Source organism: Corylus avellana, chromosome ca8 (genome assembly GCF_901000735.1).
Source record: "Corylus avellana chromosome ca8, CavTom2PMs-1.0".
NCBI lineage: Eukaryota > Viridiplantae > Streptophyta > Magnoliopsida > Fagales > Betulaceae > Corylus > Corylus avellana.
This window is the reverse complement of record NC_081548.1, coordinates 23,541,944-23,558,582: the sequence shown is the minus strand read 5'-3', so window position 1 is coordinate 23,558,582 and position 16,639 is coordinate 23,541,944. Positions and strand designations below refer to the sequence as shown.

Genomic DNA, 16,639 nt, shown 5'->3' with positions numbered 1-16,639 from the left:
GTTTAGTCGTGCATTTATGGCGTCGGCACTCAGCAGTGGGTCATCCGGTAGATCTCTCTTTCTCTCCGTGCACGTGCTCCCTTGGTAGTCATTATCATCAAATAATGACGAGATAAATGGAAATAGTTGTTAGTGTAAACAGATTTAAAAAAAAAAATGGTAAATAAATTGGACAAGCTGATTAATATTCTGTTAATTGATGAAAATTGTTTCTAATTATCTGCTTAGAGCGATTACATTGGCATCCACAAAAGTTTACTTAATTAGCTACTTATTTTTCTAAAACACCATACATGAGGATGAAGTGCTCTAAGTCTTTCTCTATTTTATAAAAAATATATTTTTTAATAATTTTATTTTATCTATTTTTCCATATTTGGAGAGTACAAATAATCAATAAAAGAAGTTTAGAGCAAGCGTGGTACGTAGCATTTTGTAATTAAAAGTCTCTCCGAATTTGAGAGCCCATTGTAAGTTTGTAACAACTATTTCTTTTTTTATTTTTATTTTTTTGGAATCATGTCACTTGAGGGACTTTTAAAAGGTATACTTGTATTGCACTCCAGAATTAATTGTAAATAAACATAAACCTAGGACTCGGTTGATGTCTTTTGAATGAAATGGACCTTTTTAAGTACCAATTAATCATTCTTTAAGGACAAAACCACCCACTTGAATTGAAATGAAATTGAGATAAGTTATTCCATGATCAAGATTTTATTTCTTTGTATTTAATGGTGGACATAATGTCGCGTCATTTAAAATAGCTGAACTTATTCCACCAACTTGCAACTTAGTCTCTTAATTAACATTTATGTGTTCTGTAACATCATTAATCATTCAAGGAGGGGAAAGGAAAAATTGCCAAATTAATGCAACTCAAACATTTGATATATTGTCTAAGTGAGAAAACTGAAGAGTAGTGGGCCTTTTTTCCGTTGGCTATAGGTGAAGAGTCCCTCTCTTTTGCTGAATATATATGGGCCAGCCAGGTCCATAGCAAAGAGCATCCACCCACCGGCTTCACCTTCAAATATAGCAGTAACAGAAATCTAGTGAAGTGGACGCGAAGAAAGGAAGCTCCCCATTATATTTGTCAGTTGTCACCCCCCCCTCCCTTAACTCAAATCTCTCTCTCCCTCTCTCTCTCTCTCTCTCTCTCTCAAATCCAAATAATTGAAAGGGGTATTCTTGGTTGGTTCCATCTTTCGTTCAATATTGTAAGCCTCTCTGGGTTTCTGAAGGTACTTGAATGAACATGGATAAGGAAGATGGAGTTGTGATGATGAAAAGGGCGGAGATTGACACGAGGGCACCCTTCCGGTCTGTCAAAGAGGCCGTCACATTGTTTGGCGAGAAAGTTTTAGCCGGAGAGGTCTACGCCACCAAGCTCAAAGAGGTGCCATTATTTATTATTCATCATGCATGTATTTTCACATTCATTCTATTATATATATTTGATATCTGCTTAATTTGTAGTAACAACTCACTCTTAATTAAAATTTTAATCTCTCTAATTAGCATAAAGCTGTATTTCATGCCATAGCATATTGGGGTACTTGTATAACCCAATTAAATTTATAATTTTCTATTGATTTAAATTTTTAGGATAATTAGTGATTTAACGTGAAATTAAAGTAAGAATCTTGAGTTCGAATATAAAGTTTGAGTTCACATGCATATGAAGAAGAATATTAATTAAATAATTAAATTTACAATTTTATTACACAACTATTCTCATATAAATTTTTTGGATCACTTCAAGATTGAGATCGATGATATTATAATTATTTTTCTTTTTCACTCTTTGTACTGTTCTATGTGCTTGCTTGTGCATACGGTTCGACACAAGTTTTCTTATGTTTGAGGTGTGAGAATATTGCTACAGATTTTGGCTTTAATCTTCTTTATCATGTGACCGAATAAAGGTGGATCGATATGTATACTATTATTTATAAGGTACAATTAATACTTAATTCCTAGTGACATTAGTATAAATGTAATAAATGGAAATAAAAACTTAGGTAAGCTTTATTAGGGAATCAATCTCTTTCTTTGCACTGAATGCATGCCAAAGCATATAACAAGCATTATCCCCAAATAAAATATGTAATTAAGATAGAAAATGGTTCATTATTTCATTAATATATTAACACTTCACTCAAGACTTGTGGTTTGCTTGATTATATAGATGCAGGGCGAAAATGGGCATGGCCCATGGAGGCATGGGGATGTTACATCAGAGCTAGAGGAGACAAAACAAAGCCTGGAGAAAGCAAAAGAAGAAAGCATGGTTATGGCAACTTGCCTCTCTTCTCTCAGGGAAGAGCTTGAGCGGACAAAGCGGGAGCTCCGACACATGAAGGAACGGGAATCCGAGAAACAAGTAAGGGAAACAGAGATAGAAGACGTCAAGTTTGTCGAGGACTCGACGAAATTTGAGGTCACAACAAAAACTAATAATATTTCTGGTGAAGAAGGAATATTGGAATTCCAGAAGAAAAGATACGTGACTTTCGCAAATCCTCCGGCCTTAGCACAAGTTGTAATCCCACAAGGTGTTGAGAGACTTGAGAGACACCCTTCTCTCAAGAAGAAGAAGAAAAAGCCACTGATCCCTTTGATAGGAGGGCTTTTCTCCAAGAAAAAAGGCACCCCAGAAGTTGCTCTGCCACGAGGCCCACGACTTCCTTGATCAGGGCATTTCAAAATTTTCAAAATATATAGTATTTTCGGTTCCATTTACAACAATAATAAGAAACAAACTGTTTTTTTTCTTTTTTTTTTTCCAGACTTTTCTTTCAATTTCCTCGAGCAATTCTAGCCAGTGAAGCTAATTGGTCCGGAATGAAATGATATTGTAAGCTGAGTCTGAATGTTCAATAAGAGAGCCAAAGCATGCAGCATACTTTTCTTGTAGCGATTCAACCTATTCCTTAGTGATCTCCGCTTCATTGAGCGTGGTTCACAGTCGATTGAGCTACCCTTTGGAAACTAGCCTATTCTATTCTTTTTTTGTTTTAATTTGCAATGTCATCCAAAAATTTTAAAAAATAAATTGCAATTAACTCTTCTAATTATCTAGCCCTTTTACTTAACCCATTTCATTAGAATTTTCTATTAAATCCAACTAAAAATGGACAAAATGACTATAACACCCCTACTTCAAATTAAAAATTCAAAAATTAGCAACAACCAAAAACAAAACCCATCATGTGTGCGTGTGTGGAGATACATTGCCATGTCGTGGGTCTGGGTCCCTTCCAAATTCGGTCTCCTCCAGACTCGTGGCCGGGCCATGTGTCTCCTTTGGACCCACAACCAGGCCATGGGTCTCTTCCATCTTCCTTCAGGATTTTTCTTTTTTAATAAAAAAAAAAAAAAAAAAATTAAGGACACAATTATATTTTCATACAAATGATATGGGTATAATGGATTTTTTACCTATCTTCAGGTGTACTTAACAGAAAATTTTCTAACTGCTTGTGGCTAAGTGAAAAGACTCGGTAATTATGAGGTCTGTTACAACTTTTTAAAAGTTTAAGAAAAACATTGTAAATTGAGCGGTAATTGGAAGAGTAACTATAGTTTTTTCTTTCTTATTCTCAAGATTTTGTGAGGAACTTGGTCCCAAATTTTGTTAGTTCAAGCCATTTTTTTTTATTTTATAGGTAAAGTTAGTCCAAGCCAATTGATAGAATAATTGAGCAGGTTGACTAAACAAATCTATCCGTCACTTATATGCTCTCCTCACTACATTTTGGATCTCCATAAGATGTAGATCTTCAGATCTTTTCCCACTAGCGTGAGGAGGGACTTTGCATTTTCTTTCTTAGATCAAACACAAACCTTTTGAAAAGGGACCATTTACAAGGCTTACCTCTTTTTGCCAAACCATAAAATTACATCCTTCACTTTCAGTCTTTCTCTTTTTCCTTTTGGGGATTGTGGGTGGCCCAATTATCTCACAGGTGACAGGATTCAAGCTTCAAAGGAGTGTACTCAAATGGGCCCTAACTTGGAATAGGCTAATTAAGATCACTCCTCTGAAAAATATGATTTAGAAATCAATTCTCCTCGTTGAAATAAAACTAAAAACAAAGTTTTATTGCAATCTAACGGTGTACAGGGAAGTAAAGATAGCTGATTAAGCAGAAGCCCATATGAGAAAGCGTAGAAAGAAGTCAAAAAACACATGCTAAAAAACAGGGCAACACTGAACTCATATTTCCCATTTTGCCGTATGAATAAGCAAGATATAAAGCAAGAAACCTGAAACATGGAGGATCGACATGATTTGATTACGGCATATGATGTCAAACAATAACATCGGATTTCCGACCATCCAGAACCCCGCCGTCCTGCGACGACTTGTTGAAGAACTCAATGCAGTCGGCGATGGCCTCGTTGTAATGCGAGTGGGACGAGTAATATGAGCTGCATGAAGTCTTGGGCGGCTCGAATCCGTCGCAGTTTTTCTGCCTTCCGGATGCAGACGACGAAGAGCCACGAGAAGGGAGCGAAAACAAGAGGCGCATGAGAATCTTACGGAAACGATCGAAGAGCTTCATTGCTGAAAAGTTTATGAAGTTGGTGGTGGGAGAGACAGCAGAGCTTCTTACGTGTATGACAAAGCTCTCTCTTTGAGGCCTGTGCATTGTATTCCTCCCTTTGACGCCTCCGGGAAGTGCAACGCTATGATGGGTGTCGTTTGGTTGTGAAGGATATAAAAAGAGCGAGGGGGGGGTGAGATTTTCCAAGCACGGATTTATTCTATGTGGGAAATGTGGGAGGACTCAAAAATAAAAGGAGAACATATATTTGAGTAGGGAAAAGATGTTTGGCCTCCTAGACTAGTCCATGTGCCCAAATCATTTGTATCATTCTATGGGCTTCCATTGTCCTCACAAAAACACTTTGTTTATTGGATTTCTTTCATCATCTTAGACTAATTAACAACACTTAACAAACGTACCTACAAAGCTTAATTAACACCATTTGGGCCTTCGTCATATTTCTCAAACAAAGTTTTTTAAAAGAGGATTTCAAAGTGAGAGCAAATGATGAGTTAACCTTTTTTGTTCCCAATGGGGCTATTTGGCATTGGACAATTACTGTTTAGTAGCCTGAAACTGTAACAAGATTTTGATTAATATGAAAAAAAAAAAAAAAAAAAAAAAGTAATAATGTTTGGTATGGATAAAAGTTAAAATTAAAAAAATTGTTTTGTATTAATTTTTTTATTTGAATAATAATAAAAAGTAACAAATGTGATGTAAAAAATAAAAAAAATGTTTGGAGTTGAATTTAAGATTAATAGCATGTGAACTTGCTAACGATAAACATATGTGGAGCCTATCTGTCATATTAAATACATGAAAAGGATAATGAAAATATTTATAATATTACCATTTTCACTATAATTCCCTTACAAAGTGGCATGCTTATCACATTAGCCTGACAGCCACAATCAATTATTTATTTATTTATTTATTTATTTTTGATATTACAACCAGAGAACAGGAGAGTGACACAAATTATAGAAACAAACACTTAACTTGACAATTAATCTAACAATAAGCTCTGAAACAACCTACTCAGAGCAAGTAAACATAATTTAAAAAATAAAATAAAAAATTGTCAAGTAAATAACACAACCCTATACCCTTAGAACAAATGCGAAGTCTTGGCCAAATTTAATTGTGAAGAATTTATAATTTTAATTGTGAAAGCCAAAAGTCTATTAAACCCTTTATAAGAGGGAGATAAACTGAGAAGCGAAAGTGATCATTGAGTCATGGAGTGATTATGCCAAACATTTACCGCTGCATATACGTACGTTATATGTCGGCCTTATTATTAGAAGATTCATTAATCTATCAATTAGACAGGAGATTAATTAAAAAGCTGAACCTGTAATTGTCTTTTTAGCCATTTTAATCCAATTAAAAGATCATTGCCCAGCCAGGTGGTCCATCACCTGTAAATTCTGTAATAAGCTGGCTGGCTTATACATGCATGGAACCTAAAATTTATAGGGACAAAATCGAAAAACAAAGAATAAGAAATGAATGAAACATCAAAAAGTCATTTGGTAATAAACAAAAATTGGAAGTAGTTAGAACATGATGAGATATTGGGTAAGGATTCAGATGACTTGAGATAATAATGATTTGTCAGACACTATAATTGTGTCTCGTACTTTCTTCCTTAAACTAAAGAGGTTGGATAATGATGAAGTCACCAGCTGCCTGGCTCATTAATTCTTATTCATCAATTGGACCCAATCTTTATCGGAACTGAAAAAATAAATTCATAAATATAAAATTATAATATTTTGAGTTAGCTTCTTAATGATATATATTGATTTAAGCTTATACCTACTATTAATAATCAAAGACGTTTTAACACTAAATTTACCAACAACAAAACCTAACAATTCACATTTTTTTGAGTCAAGTAATTTGTCATGTAAATGTTTAGCAAAATAAATTGGCAACTTTTTAGTTATTATGACCGGCGTGAACCACGTGAGCCATTAAAATGTAAATTGTTATGTCAATACTTATTTTCATAAGAGAAGTTTAAATGTAATTCATTTCATGATCGCTATAAAAAAAACAATGATTTTTTTATGTGTTTACAGTAGTCAATTTTTTGCCACGTTAATATTTTCTGACGTTTTAATTTCTGCCATGTCAATAAAGGCTTTGTTGACGTGTTGAATCTAACACGTCAGAAATTATTAACGTTCTAAACTCCACACGTCAATAAATATTTTTTGATAAGTATTGGCGTGGCATTTCAATCATGATTGGTGTATATGAATTATGAAGTGAGTGTTTGTACGTTTTTTACAAAATTTAAATAATATGAAGTCATATATATATATATATATATATATATAAACTTTAAATTCTGACCATAATTTTCCTTCAATTTGAAGAATATTTTGAGTTCAAATCTTATTGTAAAAAATAAATAAATAAAAAGGATAAATTGAAAATCTTTCAGCTCAATGAGGCTGAAAAAGCAGAATGGATTTTTAGAAAGTTTATGGTATATATGATGTGATTCTTCTTTCCATCATTCGTTTAAGGCACAACTTTTGTTGGATGCAATGATGCCCATATTGACTAATCTGTCAATGTCATTAACCTATCCATCACCAACTCTCACTAATAGTAATGAGCTGGAATTTGAGAAGCAATAAAACTTGGTGAGGGGAAGCCAAGCCCAAATTCTAACTAGGTGAACCCAATATCAATGACAAACCTATAGGAGCCCCGGGCTCCGTCTCTGGGCCGAGGCAATAAAATAAAAAATGGCCCTTTGAAGGGACGGCAGACGGAGCCCAACAACCTCGTAACTAGCAGACGATTCCTATCTCATTCAATTAAAACATCAGCCCATATGAGCCACATGGATCAGAGATTAGACAGGCTAAAGCCCAAAGTTTGCCAAAAGGGCCGGACCAATTCCAAATGAGTCATTTAAAAAAAAAAAAAAAAAAATTTAAAGTCAAATGAGTCAATTTTGTTTTGGAAGAAAAAACATTTGACTTTGTTTGTGAATGTGTTTTGGGGGTGTTTTTTTTAAAATATATTATTATTATTTATATATTTATATCCTTGAAGAAAAAGAAAAATGCCCCTAGAATTAGATGAACCTCGTGGCTTTCCTTTATATTGAAAGAATGGGTGCGGAAAAATTTGAGCAAAGCTAGGGAGAATAACATGCCTTTGGGTCAAAAAGAGGACGTTGTATGAGAAAAGGAAGAATTAAAATTCATTTATGCAGCAGCTTACCTCTTCATCAAGCCAAGAATAATTCTTATCATTCTTCACTTTCCCCTCTATTTTAATTTTTGTTTGGAACATCATCAACTATTTTAGCCGATCTAAGGTGGATTAGATAAAATAAAATAAAAAATACACGTCAAGTTCAAAATCTTACTTCCTATTGAATTTTTCATTTTTCATATTGATTTGAACTTTTATAGATTGAATGATGCATTTTTTATACAATTTTATACGTTTTGAAACTGTAAATCCAAATGAACCTCACTATCGGTCAAAGAGGTTTTTTAATAGCATACAAATTACAAATTAAGGTACCTCGAAAATAAAAGAAAGATTAGTTGGGCAAGCACGTACGAAGCTTCTCATGAGACTCCATGACTTGTATGTATATAGTTTGTTGTGCAAGATTTTGGGTAATCTCACTGGCAAATTCATTAACAAACATTTAAGGAAGCTCCTATATTTAATAAATGGTGCTGTGTCAAATTATAATAATCATTTTCGCATGCTCCAAACACTACAAACAATAAGAAACAATGATTCAATGAATGCGCATATGCTCCAGCAAGTGTGCGCAATTATCATCCCTCACTCATTGTCCTTCGCGCATAAGACCACAATCTACATGATGCCTTGTCTTAATTAGCAAATAGCAAGTGCTGCCTGGTCAAAGTTAAACAAACTCTCGCTTTCTTGATCCGAGATTATTGCACGTGGCCCTCCATATTATACATCCATCAAGGATTTAATTGGTAGTCTACAAAATAAAAGCTAAAATATATATGATAGTATAATACAATTAAATTATAACCAGATAATAATTTAGATTAGACATTAATGTGATTTTTTGAATTTTGGAAGAATTGAGATCCCGAACATGGTAAAATAGCTTTAATTTGGACCGTTTATTTTAAATAAATAATAAAAAAAACGGTTAGGTTGGAGGTGATTGAACCACTCATTTCAGCCCTAGAATGATTTGATTATCCCCAATTCAACAACTTCAAATGCCAACCTTATCGGTGGTAGATTGAGATTCTTTAATATTAGGCTGCCCGAATAATATATGAATTCAAACATCTTAAAAAAAAAAGAGCTACAAAGGTCGCCTATTTTGAACAAATTTCATATTGTAAATTGCATGTACAGATAATCTAGTGGCCCTCTCTTAAATTGTTCAAATTTATATGACAGAAGCACACCCTTATTACAAGAGGTGGTAGAACCGTACATGCAATTGCATGCTATCCCTTCTTTGTATCGGTTGTTCAATTTTCAAACGTTCGGATAAGATATATTGTGCATTAATTACCTTGCGATTTTGAATTCATCTGAGGGCCAATGGATTGTGGACTGAGTGCTGTGGTTTCCAATTGTCAGAGTCAGACATTCAATGAATGATTTAATGACAGGTGACAGGCCAGCAATCAGCAAATAAAACACCCGAAGAGTTTAGGTGTGTGATTCAAGAGTAAATTAAAGGATGTCCATTGGAGAATGAAGATAAAACAAGTCAATGACAACGTCGTACAACTACCACTTCTTCCCTTCTTTTTTCTTCCTCTTTCTCTGTTAGATATATCTCGCTTTCCCTTCATCACGCTACTCATTTTCCTGTCTTCTTTCTTTTACCATTATTAAAAAAAACAAAAAAAGAACCTCCATGCATGAACAATTAACGTTGTTTTCTTTCAATATTGGAGAGAAAAACCAATTTATCTATTGAATTTGTAATTTTTTTTTAAAGTTTTTCATTCCTTATACCATATATAAAATGATTTTTTTAAAGAATATTATCATCATCAATAGTTGAAGATATGTTTAAAACTGAAAATAATAATAATAATAAAAAAAATTAACACAAATATAGGAAAATTATATGTTAGATGTGAAAATTATTCTTTACTATTGTTTCTATATTAAAGAAATGTGGCTCATGAGTTGATTAATGTGTTTTGACAAGTAATTTTTGTTTTGTTTTGAACATTTGTTATGGCATGATATAACAGTATTTTTTTTTTAATATATATTTTATAATAGTGTTTGGTGTTTAAATTGTTTTTTAATATTTTTATTTAAACAATAAAAGACAAAAATTTAACGAATGTAGCCATCTAATGTGACTGAATACTTGTCTAACTAATAAAATAAATTAATAAACACGCATGTAGTGGAGCAGTTGAGCTTAGAGTCTTTATAGACCATTAAACCAAAAAGACCGACCTCTACATCAAAAAAAAAAAAGCCCAAAAATATCTATTACATGACAAGCAATAAAAAAAAATGAATTTATATACAAACATAAGGTCAGCAAGCTTGAATGACCGTCCGATAAGCCACGTGATTCTGATAGTACAAAGGCTTAATCAACAAGACTCTAGAGCTTTGTAAATCACCACGAAACAGGGAAGGATAGCCCTCGGATTAAAAACGATAAGCTCCTCGAGATTCGAGTAGATCCCTGCGCAGCCGGCTACGGAGTCGTACGAGCCAGCCGACACGCTATCCTCCTCCGCAGGCGCATCGTCCGCGCTGCGCCTCACTCTCCCAGCAATCACACGGCACACCAGCATAGCCCTACGACCGTCTGTGCAGCGAAGCGAGTCGTGGGCCCTACCGCTGCTGGCAGTGGTCCGCACTCCCTTGCAATCACCACCCTTGCCTTGAAACCCGTGCCTGATGCTGGTGCACACACCGCAGGCCGGTACGGACCCGCACAGACTGGAAGAGCCACGCGCGCCGAGCGCGCACGTCAGGTTAGTGCAGTAGAACCGAAGGAGTTCGTTACCGTCAGCTGCGCATCGGGGGTTTTTTCTGGTGCTGTTGAGAGCACGGGTCTTGACCGCGTCTCGGCAGTCCTCGAACCGTTGGATAGTGCGTTGGGTGTTGTGGACCTTCAGTATCCGTTCGATCTTGCAGATGGGGCTGTCCTTCTTGAGCCAGCTTGACTTGAAGATGATCTCCACGATATTTCGACCCGAATCGTCAGGTCCCAGCTCAGACACTGTGACAAATATTTCTAATTTTAGAACTCTCAAGCCGACAGAAACAATAGAAGAATCTCACTTTGTAATTCTAACTTTAAAGTCACTGCAGGGGTGAGTGTCCACCAATGACCTTGCGCCAGCTCACGGCAACAGGTCATTCAATTTCGTTGTACAGGCACAGCTCTTATGGTGTTCAAGATGGTCCCTACAACCATGAAGTGGCATAATGCCCCAGAGAAGAAGAATTGGGCAGTGTTGGTCATGTATGATTCACGGACAAAAGGACAATTAGCTAGCGAAGTAATTAATCGTTTTCGCTTTATGCAAAAGTTGCAGTGTTTTAATATGAAATCAGCATAATACGACGACGTACGTTGCTAAATCGTGTGCTTGGTTTGTGTTAAACTGTTAATTCCTTTGCTTTTTTTAAGCTGAGCTCTCTTGGGTTTCGAATTTCAAAGCTTAGACTTTTTAGTTTTTACCCACCAGTGAAAAAACCGAAAAGAGAAACAAAGCACTTTCTGTCTGGTAGAATAAGAAATTTGTTGACAAAATTAGTGAAATATAAAAATCTCTCATATTAATACACATATGACATAACCATTGACATGCAGTTTTTACTTTTTTTTTAGTGGATGGAACAATTAAGAGTGTATATATAGTTAATAAATCTATTATCAACCAATTTTTTTCACCAATTTCAAACAACCATCTCGTTTGACTAATAACAAGTCCAAACTCTTTCTCCCAAAGGAGGTATGAATAGGTGAATTTAGCATAAAATTGCATATGCATGCAATAGTGCAAAGGTAATGCTGAAATCCATCGAAAAAGAAATTATGTGTAAAAGAAATTAGATAATATTACCTGCATGACGAACTGCTTGGTGAAGCTCCAAGCTTTCAATCTTCGGAAAGACCTCTCCGCACTGAGGGCAAGCACAAATGGTGGTCCTTGGAGTTGGGTACCTGATTTTTCAGCTATATATAATTTAGTTCTCCGGCCAGTCGGCCACCCTATTAATAGAATAGGAAAGATTTTATTTTTTTTGGGGAAAAAATCGCAACAATATACCTGCTGGGGTCAACGATCATGCGACACTCATAACACCCAGAAAGCTTGCGGAATTGCATTGCTTTCGAGGAAGGCGTGCATGTTGCTCCAACGCCGGATCTTGAAATAGACCGAGTTGAGGACCTGGTGACCGGTTTCCGACTCAGAATCCCGGTTTCCTGACCCACCGAACTACTCTCAGGCGAGTTGTCAGCTCTGTGAACAACCCTGGTGTTACCATGAACCACGTCCCTGAAGCTACATATGGAGCTGCAAGAAGACCCTAGCTTCGAGTACCCAACCGCGGCGTTTTTTGAGGGGTCATGCACTTGTGACCCTTCGATCTGCTTGCAGGTGAGGAGGTTCTTGACTTGGTCCCATGAAGATGACGGATTCTTCTGAGGCATTCGCTTGCGTCTGGATTGTTGTTTTTTGGGCTGATCAGACGACGGCTCCGGTAAGAAAGTGAAGAGTGCCATAAAAGAAGAAAAAGAAGGAAATAGATCGAAGAGAAGTAAAGCTAGAGAGGTGGTCTCTCGAAAGCTGGGCGTGGTGTAATGGAGAGGGATCCGAGACGAAGTAATAAGGAGGCGGGCAAAGCGGGTGGAGTGGTGGGTCTTCCTTGGTTTATTGTCCCATTTATTCCTCTCTGCTTTTGGGGGATTAACTTCTGTGCTTGTCTTACGCTTGGAAGTGCATCTTCGATGATGGTTGACCTTTCTGTTGACTGGTCGATCTAGAGGAAGTTCATCGTGTGGTCCAGGGCCGTCTGGGTGCTTGGCCCCACTGCTTATTTTCACAGTGATAGCCGAAGGGATAAGATGAATGTGTTTGGACGGCATAGAACTCATACAGAGATTTTTTCTTTTCACATGCTACAGCGTATTAAATTGTGAATGCTAGGGCTTAATAACTAGAGTATTCATTTAAAATGATAAGTAATATTGTCTTCACATTAAAATTGAATGATGATACTTATAATATTACCCTTCATTTTATATTAAATAAATACTTTCAATTTCAAATGAAATAGAGAGAATCATATTCCACTTTTAACGTGATAACTGCACCATAGTAACTTAATTAACTTATTCATTAAATTACTAACCACTTTATTTTACTTTTGAAAAGTGGAATGCTAGTATACTTATACTTTCACACTTTCAAATGCATATTCTTTAAGTGAGAATGAAAATAGCGGTAAGATTTTGCAAAGTTCACTATTAAATTTTGGATCTAATGGTGGTGTGTATTTGGAGTGTGGAAGTGAGAGTGTGTTACTGTGTATAGCATTTATCCTCTTAAAATTTTTTTATGCAATGACTTTGTTTGATAAATTTTTTTTTTTCAAAACAAAAATATTAACAAATAGTTCAAAACACAAAACATTCAAAACTATTTGCAGTTATATTTTTTTTCAAACACAAATAAACAAAAAATACATTCTAAAAAGCATTAACAAGCGTACCTCTCTTGAAAATATGAAAAATTATTTTGGCTTTTCACAAATTCAGGAAAAAAAAAAAAAACTATTATTAAGTTTTTCTAAAACACAAAAGATTTGACCCCCAAGATCTTTAAAAAAAAAAGTTTATATACGCTTTCTGAGGGGATTATTTTAATTCAAACTATAACGTTCAATATGGCTAAAGTTATGACAAAGTTGTTATCTTGCATAGTAATTTTACCATCCTTTTGTTGGTGACCAAACAAGAACTTGTAGTTCATTAATATATATATTTTTTTACTTTACAATAATTAACTGAAGTAAAAACCTAGTAAGTTTTATTTTTGTACTAAAAACTTGGGTATTTGACTTCACTTAAGCTACATACTTGAAATATTTTAATTAAAATAAGAAATAAATTACTAAGATAAAGTAATTAAAATTTATTATCTAATATCATATTAAATCACTATTTATCTTAAAAACTTAATAAAATATAATTAAAATAATAAATTTATTCATCGGGTTAAAATTCTAACAAGTGTGTGGGGGTGAAATCTGAAAAATAGTACGCCACAAATTTATGAGGTGGACGTACAAGTGTAATATATATATATATGGGGCCAGTTCAGTTCCCATGATCACTATATATATGGAATTATCTGAGAGTGGGTAATTTGGTTATTTTTGTATAAAAATCACGTGTGATGGGGTCCTGATTCCAAAAGGAAGCAAAATGAGAAGCGAATGAGCCAAAGACATCATATACAACAAGGAGAAAGAATATGGAGTCCGATGCCAATTTGCGTCTCCGGCTGTTCCCCGCTATACATTTTGGTGGGCACAAGTAAAGTGAATCTAACCTAATGACACTTCACTAGGTTCGGAAGCACATGTTTGGGCTTGGGGTTGTTAGGATAGTTTGCCGGTGAATCAATTGGAAGCACATGTCAAAGATGAGAGAAACAAATCAATATGTATTTATAAAATTGGTTTGAAATTAAAAAAAAAAAAAAAAAAAAAATCTTCGGAAGGATACAAAAATCTCTTTTACTTGGTTTTCGCCTACTATTTACGATGGTCACATTTCAATTGCTTATAGTTGTTTTTTTTTGTTTTGGTGATGATGGTCTTTCGACTGATTTATCACACGTTCTTTCACTCTCCATCGTGTCTGATTATTAGAGTTGGCAATTTTGAAACGACCCGACAACACGACAAGAAATTATTAGGTTTGGGCTTACCCTAAACGGGTTTGTGACCAGTGAAATTGTCATGTTGTATCCGGGTTTGGAGGGACCAACCTGTTAGCTAAACGGGTCATGTTTTGGTTTACCCTAAACAGGTTGCGGGTCATTAAGGGTCGTAAATGGGTCAACCCACCGACCTGTTTTGCCACCTCTACTGATTATTGAGATTTGGGTCACACCAGCAAGTAGCCGAGTGGAGTGATAATGGTGAAGGAGATAATTAATCTTGTATGCCAATGATTTGGTAAACTCTTATTAGTAGGTTGATATGTTGGTTACATGGGCTTGTCTACCCATAAGTCCCAACGTTTGCTATAACCTTCATATAAATTGATATAGTAGTTCTCGTGACATTGTCACGTTAGTCATAATTAAATTTAATTATTTAATAATTGATATGATAAGTGACACGTAAACTTATAAATTGAAGTAGCAATGTATGCAATATTAAAGCATCAATTACAATCAAACTTAATTATTGAACCACTAATGTAATATGTATCTTGTAATTTGCCACTCCAATTTATTAAAAAAGACTGACTAACAAAAACTAGCTGGATTTTAATTTTATTATAATTTTAGCTATAGTCTAGTTGGTTCGCTGTGTTCCCCGGCGTGCGTGCCCAGATGCTAATCAATTGAGTAAACAAAAAGCAATTAGAGTATCTATTTTGGGAGTGGTTAGAACTCAAATGTCAGATATGGATTTGGCCAACCATTCGCTATAGAGAAATAGAGAAACCGCAAGGTGTCCCCTTTGTCATGAGACGAGATCGCTTTATATCTGCCGATTCTGATTCATTATGGAACCTGCACTTCACCAGCAATAAATAATTCCCTCCAAAAGTGAATTAAGAAAGGATATTATTCATGCAAGTACGATTACAATTGCTACATTATTTTCATTCCAACCAAATCATTAATGAATTATTTCTTCCCTATATCTTCAAAATATACAATACCTAACAATTTTGGAGAAGCTAATAACCTTTCCCTAGTCAACTATGTTGGACTTGGTCCCGTGGACCAAATGTAGTCGATCAACCAACTCAAAAACTTTTAAATAGCTTCTTATTGAATTCCTTATTAAATCGCGTTAGTAACCATCTTCATGATTCTCGATATAAGGTAATACACATGATAAAGCTTGTGGCCTCGTGGGATGCATGTTGAGAATACTCACATCAGGAAAACCTCCGATGAAGGTGTAACATGCAATAGACGATTATGACAAAATTTGTTATAAAGAGCGGCATATATCAGGTAAAAGGCAATTGTTGTCTCCTTCCCTCCTACCTTATTTCACTTTCTCTAAAATTATTCCATGTAATTCATACTTACTTAAAACATTGAAATTATTCCCCATCGGCCCTCTCTAACGAGTTTTTTTTTTTTCCTCTTATTGCACGCACTTTCGATCCTTACTTTAACACACGGTCAACTGTTTTAACAAGTGAATATGCATGGATTGATAGAACATGGGTCTCATAAGCATGACCCATAGTTTTAAAATTTTACCTTAAAAAATATGTATATACATATATTCGGGCCTGAAATTTAATTAAGCTTGACCTTATTATAATTAAGATCGACCATTCATTCGAGCTTTGACTCCCAATAGGTATCATCAACAACACACATGAAACCAATAATGGGAAAAATGACCATCAAGAGGAGTGATTTAATAGTACAAGGAAATTTTCAGATGGTTAGGGCATGTAATAGGACATGAGTTCGAATCTTCGCAATGGATAATCCTCACATATGCTTTATTAGTATTAGTCATCTTGGATTCTTATTGATGCTTTGGGGGCTGGATTAGGATATGGCTTAGTCGAACTTGATGGAACGTCTGCGGTTCCCACCGTCTAGGCTATTTCTTGTGTGGCTCGCAGCAGTTAAGTGTTATTATGGTCATGCCCGGCTATAATAGCTATAATTGGTTTTTTCGGCCTATTATTTTTATTAAAAATAAAAAAAAATAAAAAAATAATCATGGGGAAAATGAGAATGAATTCAGTTAGGAGGTGGATCTGGTTTTCTCAGTTCAACTACTATTCTCATGATCATTATCTTATGTCTTACGCTATTACTAACAAA

General features: G+C 35.1%; 3 protein-coding genes across 3 annotated transcripts; 1 reads left to right on the top strand and 2 right to left on the bottom strand.

The window, feature by feature from the left end:
* The first annotated feature begins 1,145 nt into the window (after positions 1-1,145).
* Positions 1,146-2,899, top strand: LOC132190445 (WEB family protein At1g75720). Its single transcript, XM_059605435.1, has 2 exons — positions 1,146-1,399; positions 2,192-2,899. Exons 1-2 carry the CDS (start codon positions 1,253-1,255, stop codon positions 2,693-2,695), a joined length of 651 nt encoding a protein of 216 aa, XP_059461418.1. The 5' UTR covers positions 1,146-1,252; the 3' UTR covers positions 2,696-2,899.
* A 1,315-nt stretch (positions 2,900-4,214) lies between these two features.
* Positions 4,215-4,720, bottom strand: LOC132189015 (uncharacterized). Its single transcript, XM_059603481.1, has one exon. It carries the CDS (start codon positions 4,656-4,658, stop codon positions 4,317-4,319), a length of 342 nt encoding a protein of 113 aa, XP_059459464.1. The 5' UTR covers positions 4,659-4,720; the 3' UTR covers positions 4,215-4,316.
* Positions 4,721-9,920: 5,200 nt separating this feature from the next.
* Positions 9,921-12,458, bottom strand: LOC132189755 (uncharacterized). The gene is made up of 3 exons (XM_059604539.1): positions 11,864-12,458; positions 11,657-11,757; positions 9,921-10,806 (listed from the first exon to the last, which is right to left on the bottom strand). The coding sequence occupies exons 1-3, from the start codon at positions 12,319-12,321 to the stop codon at positions 10,169-10,171; spliced, it is 1,197 nt and encodes a 398-aa protein (XP_059460522.1). The 5' UTR covers positions 12,322-12,458; the 3' UTR covers positions 9,921-10,168.
* Between the last annotated feature and the right edge of the window lie 4,181 nt (positions 12,459-16,639).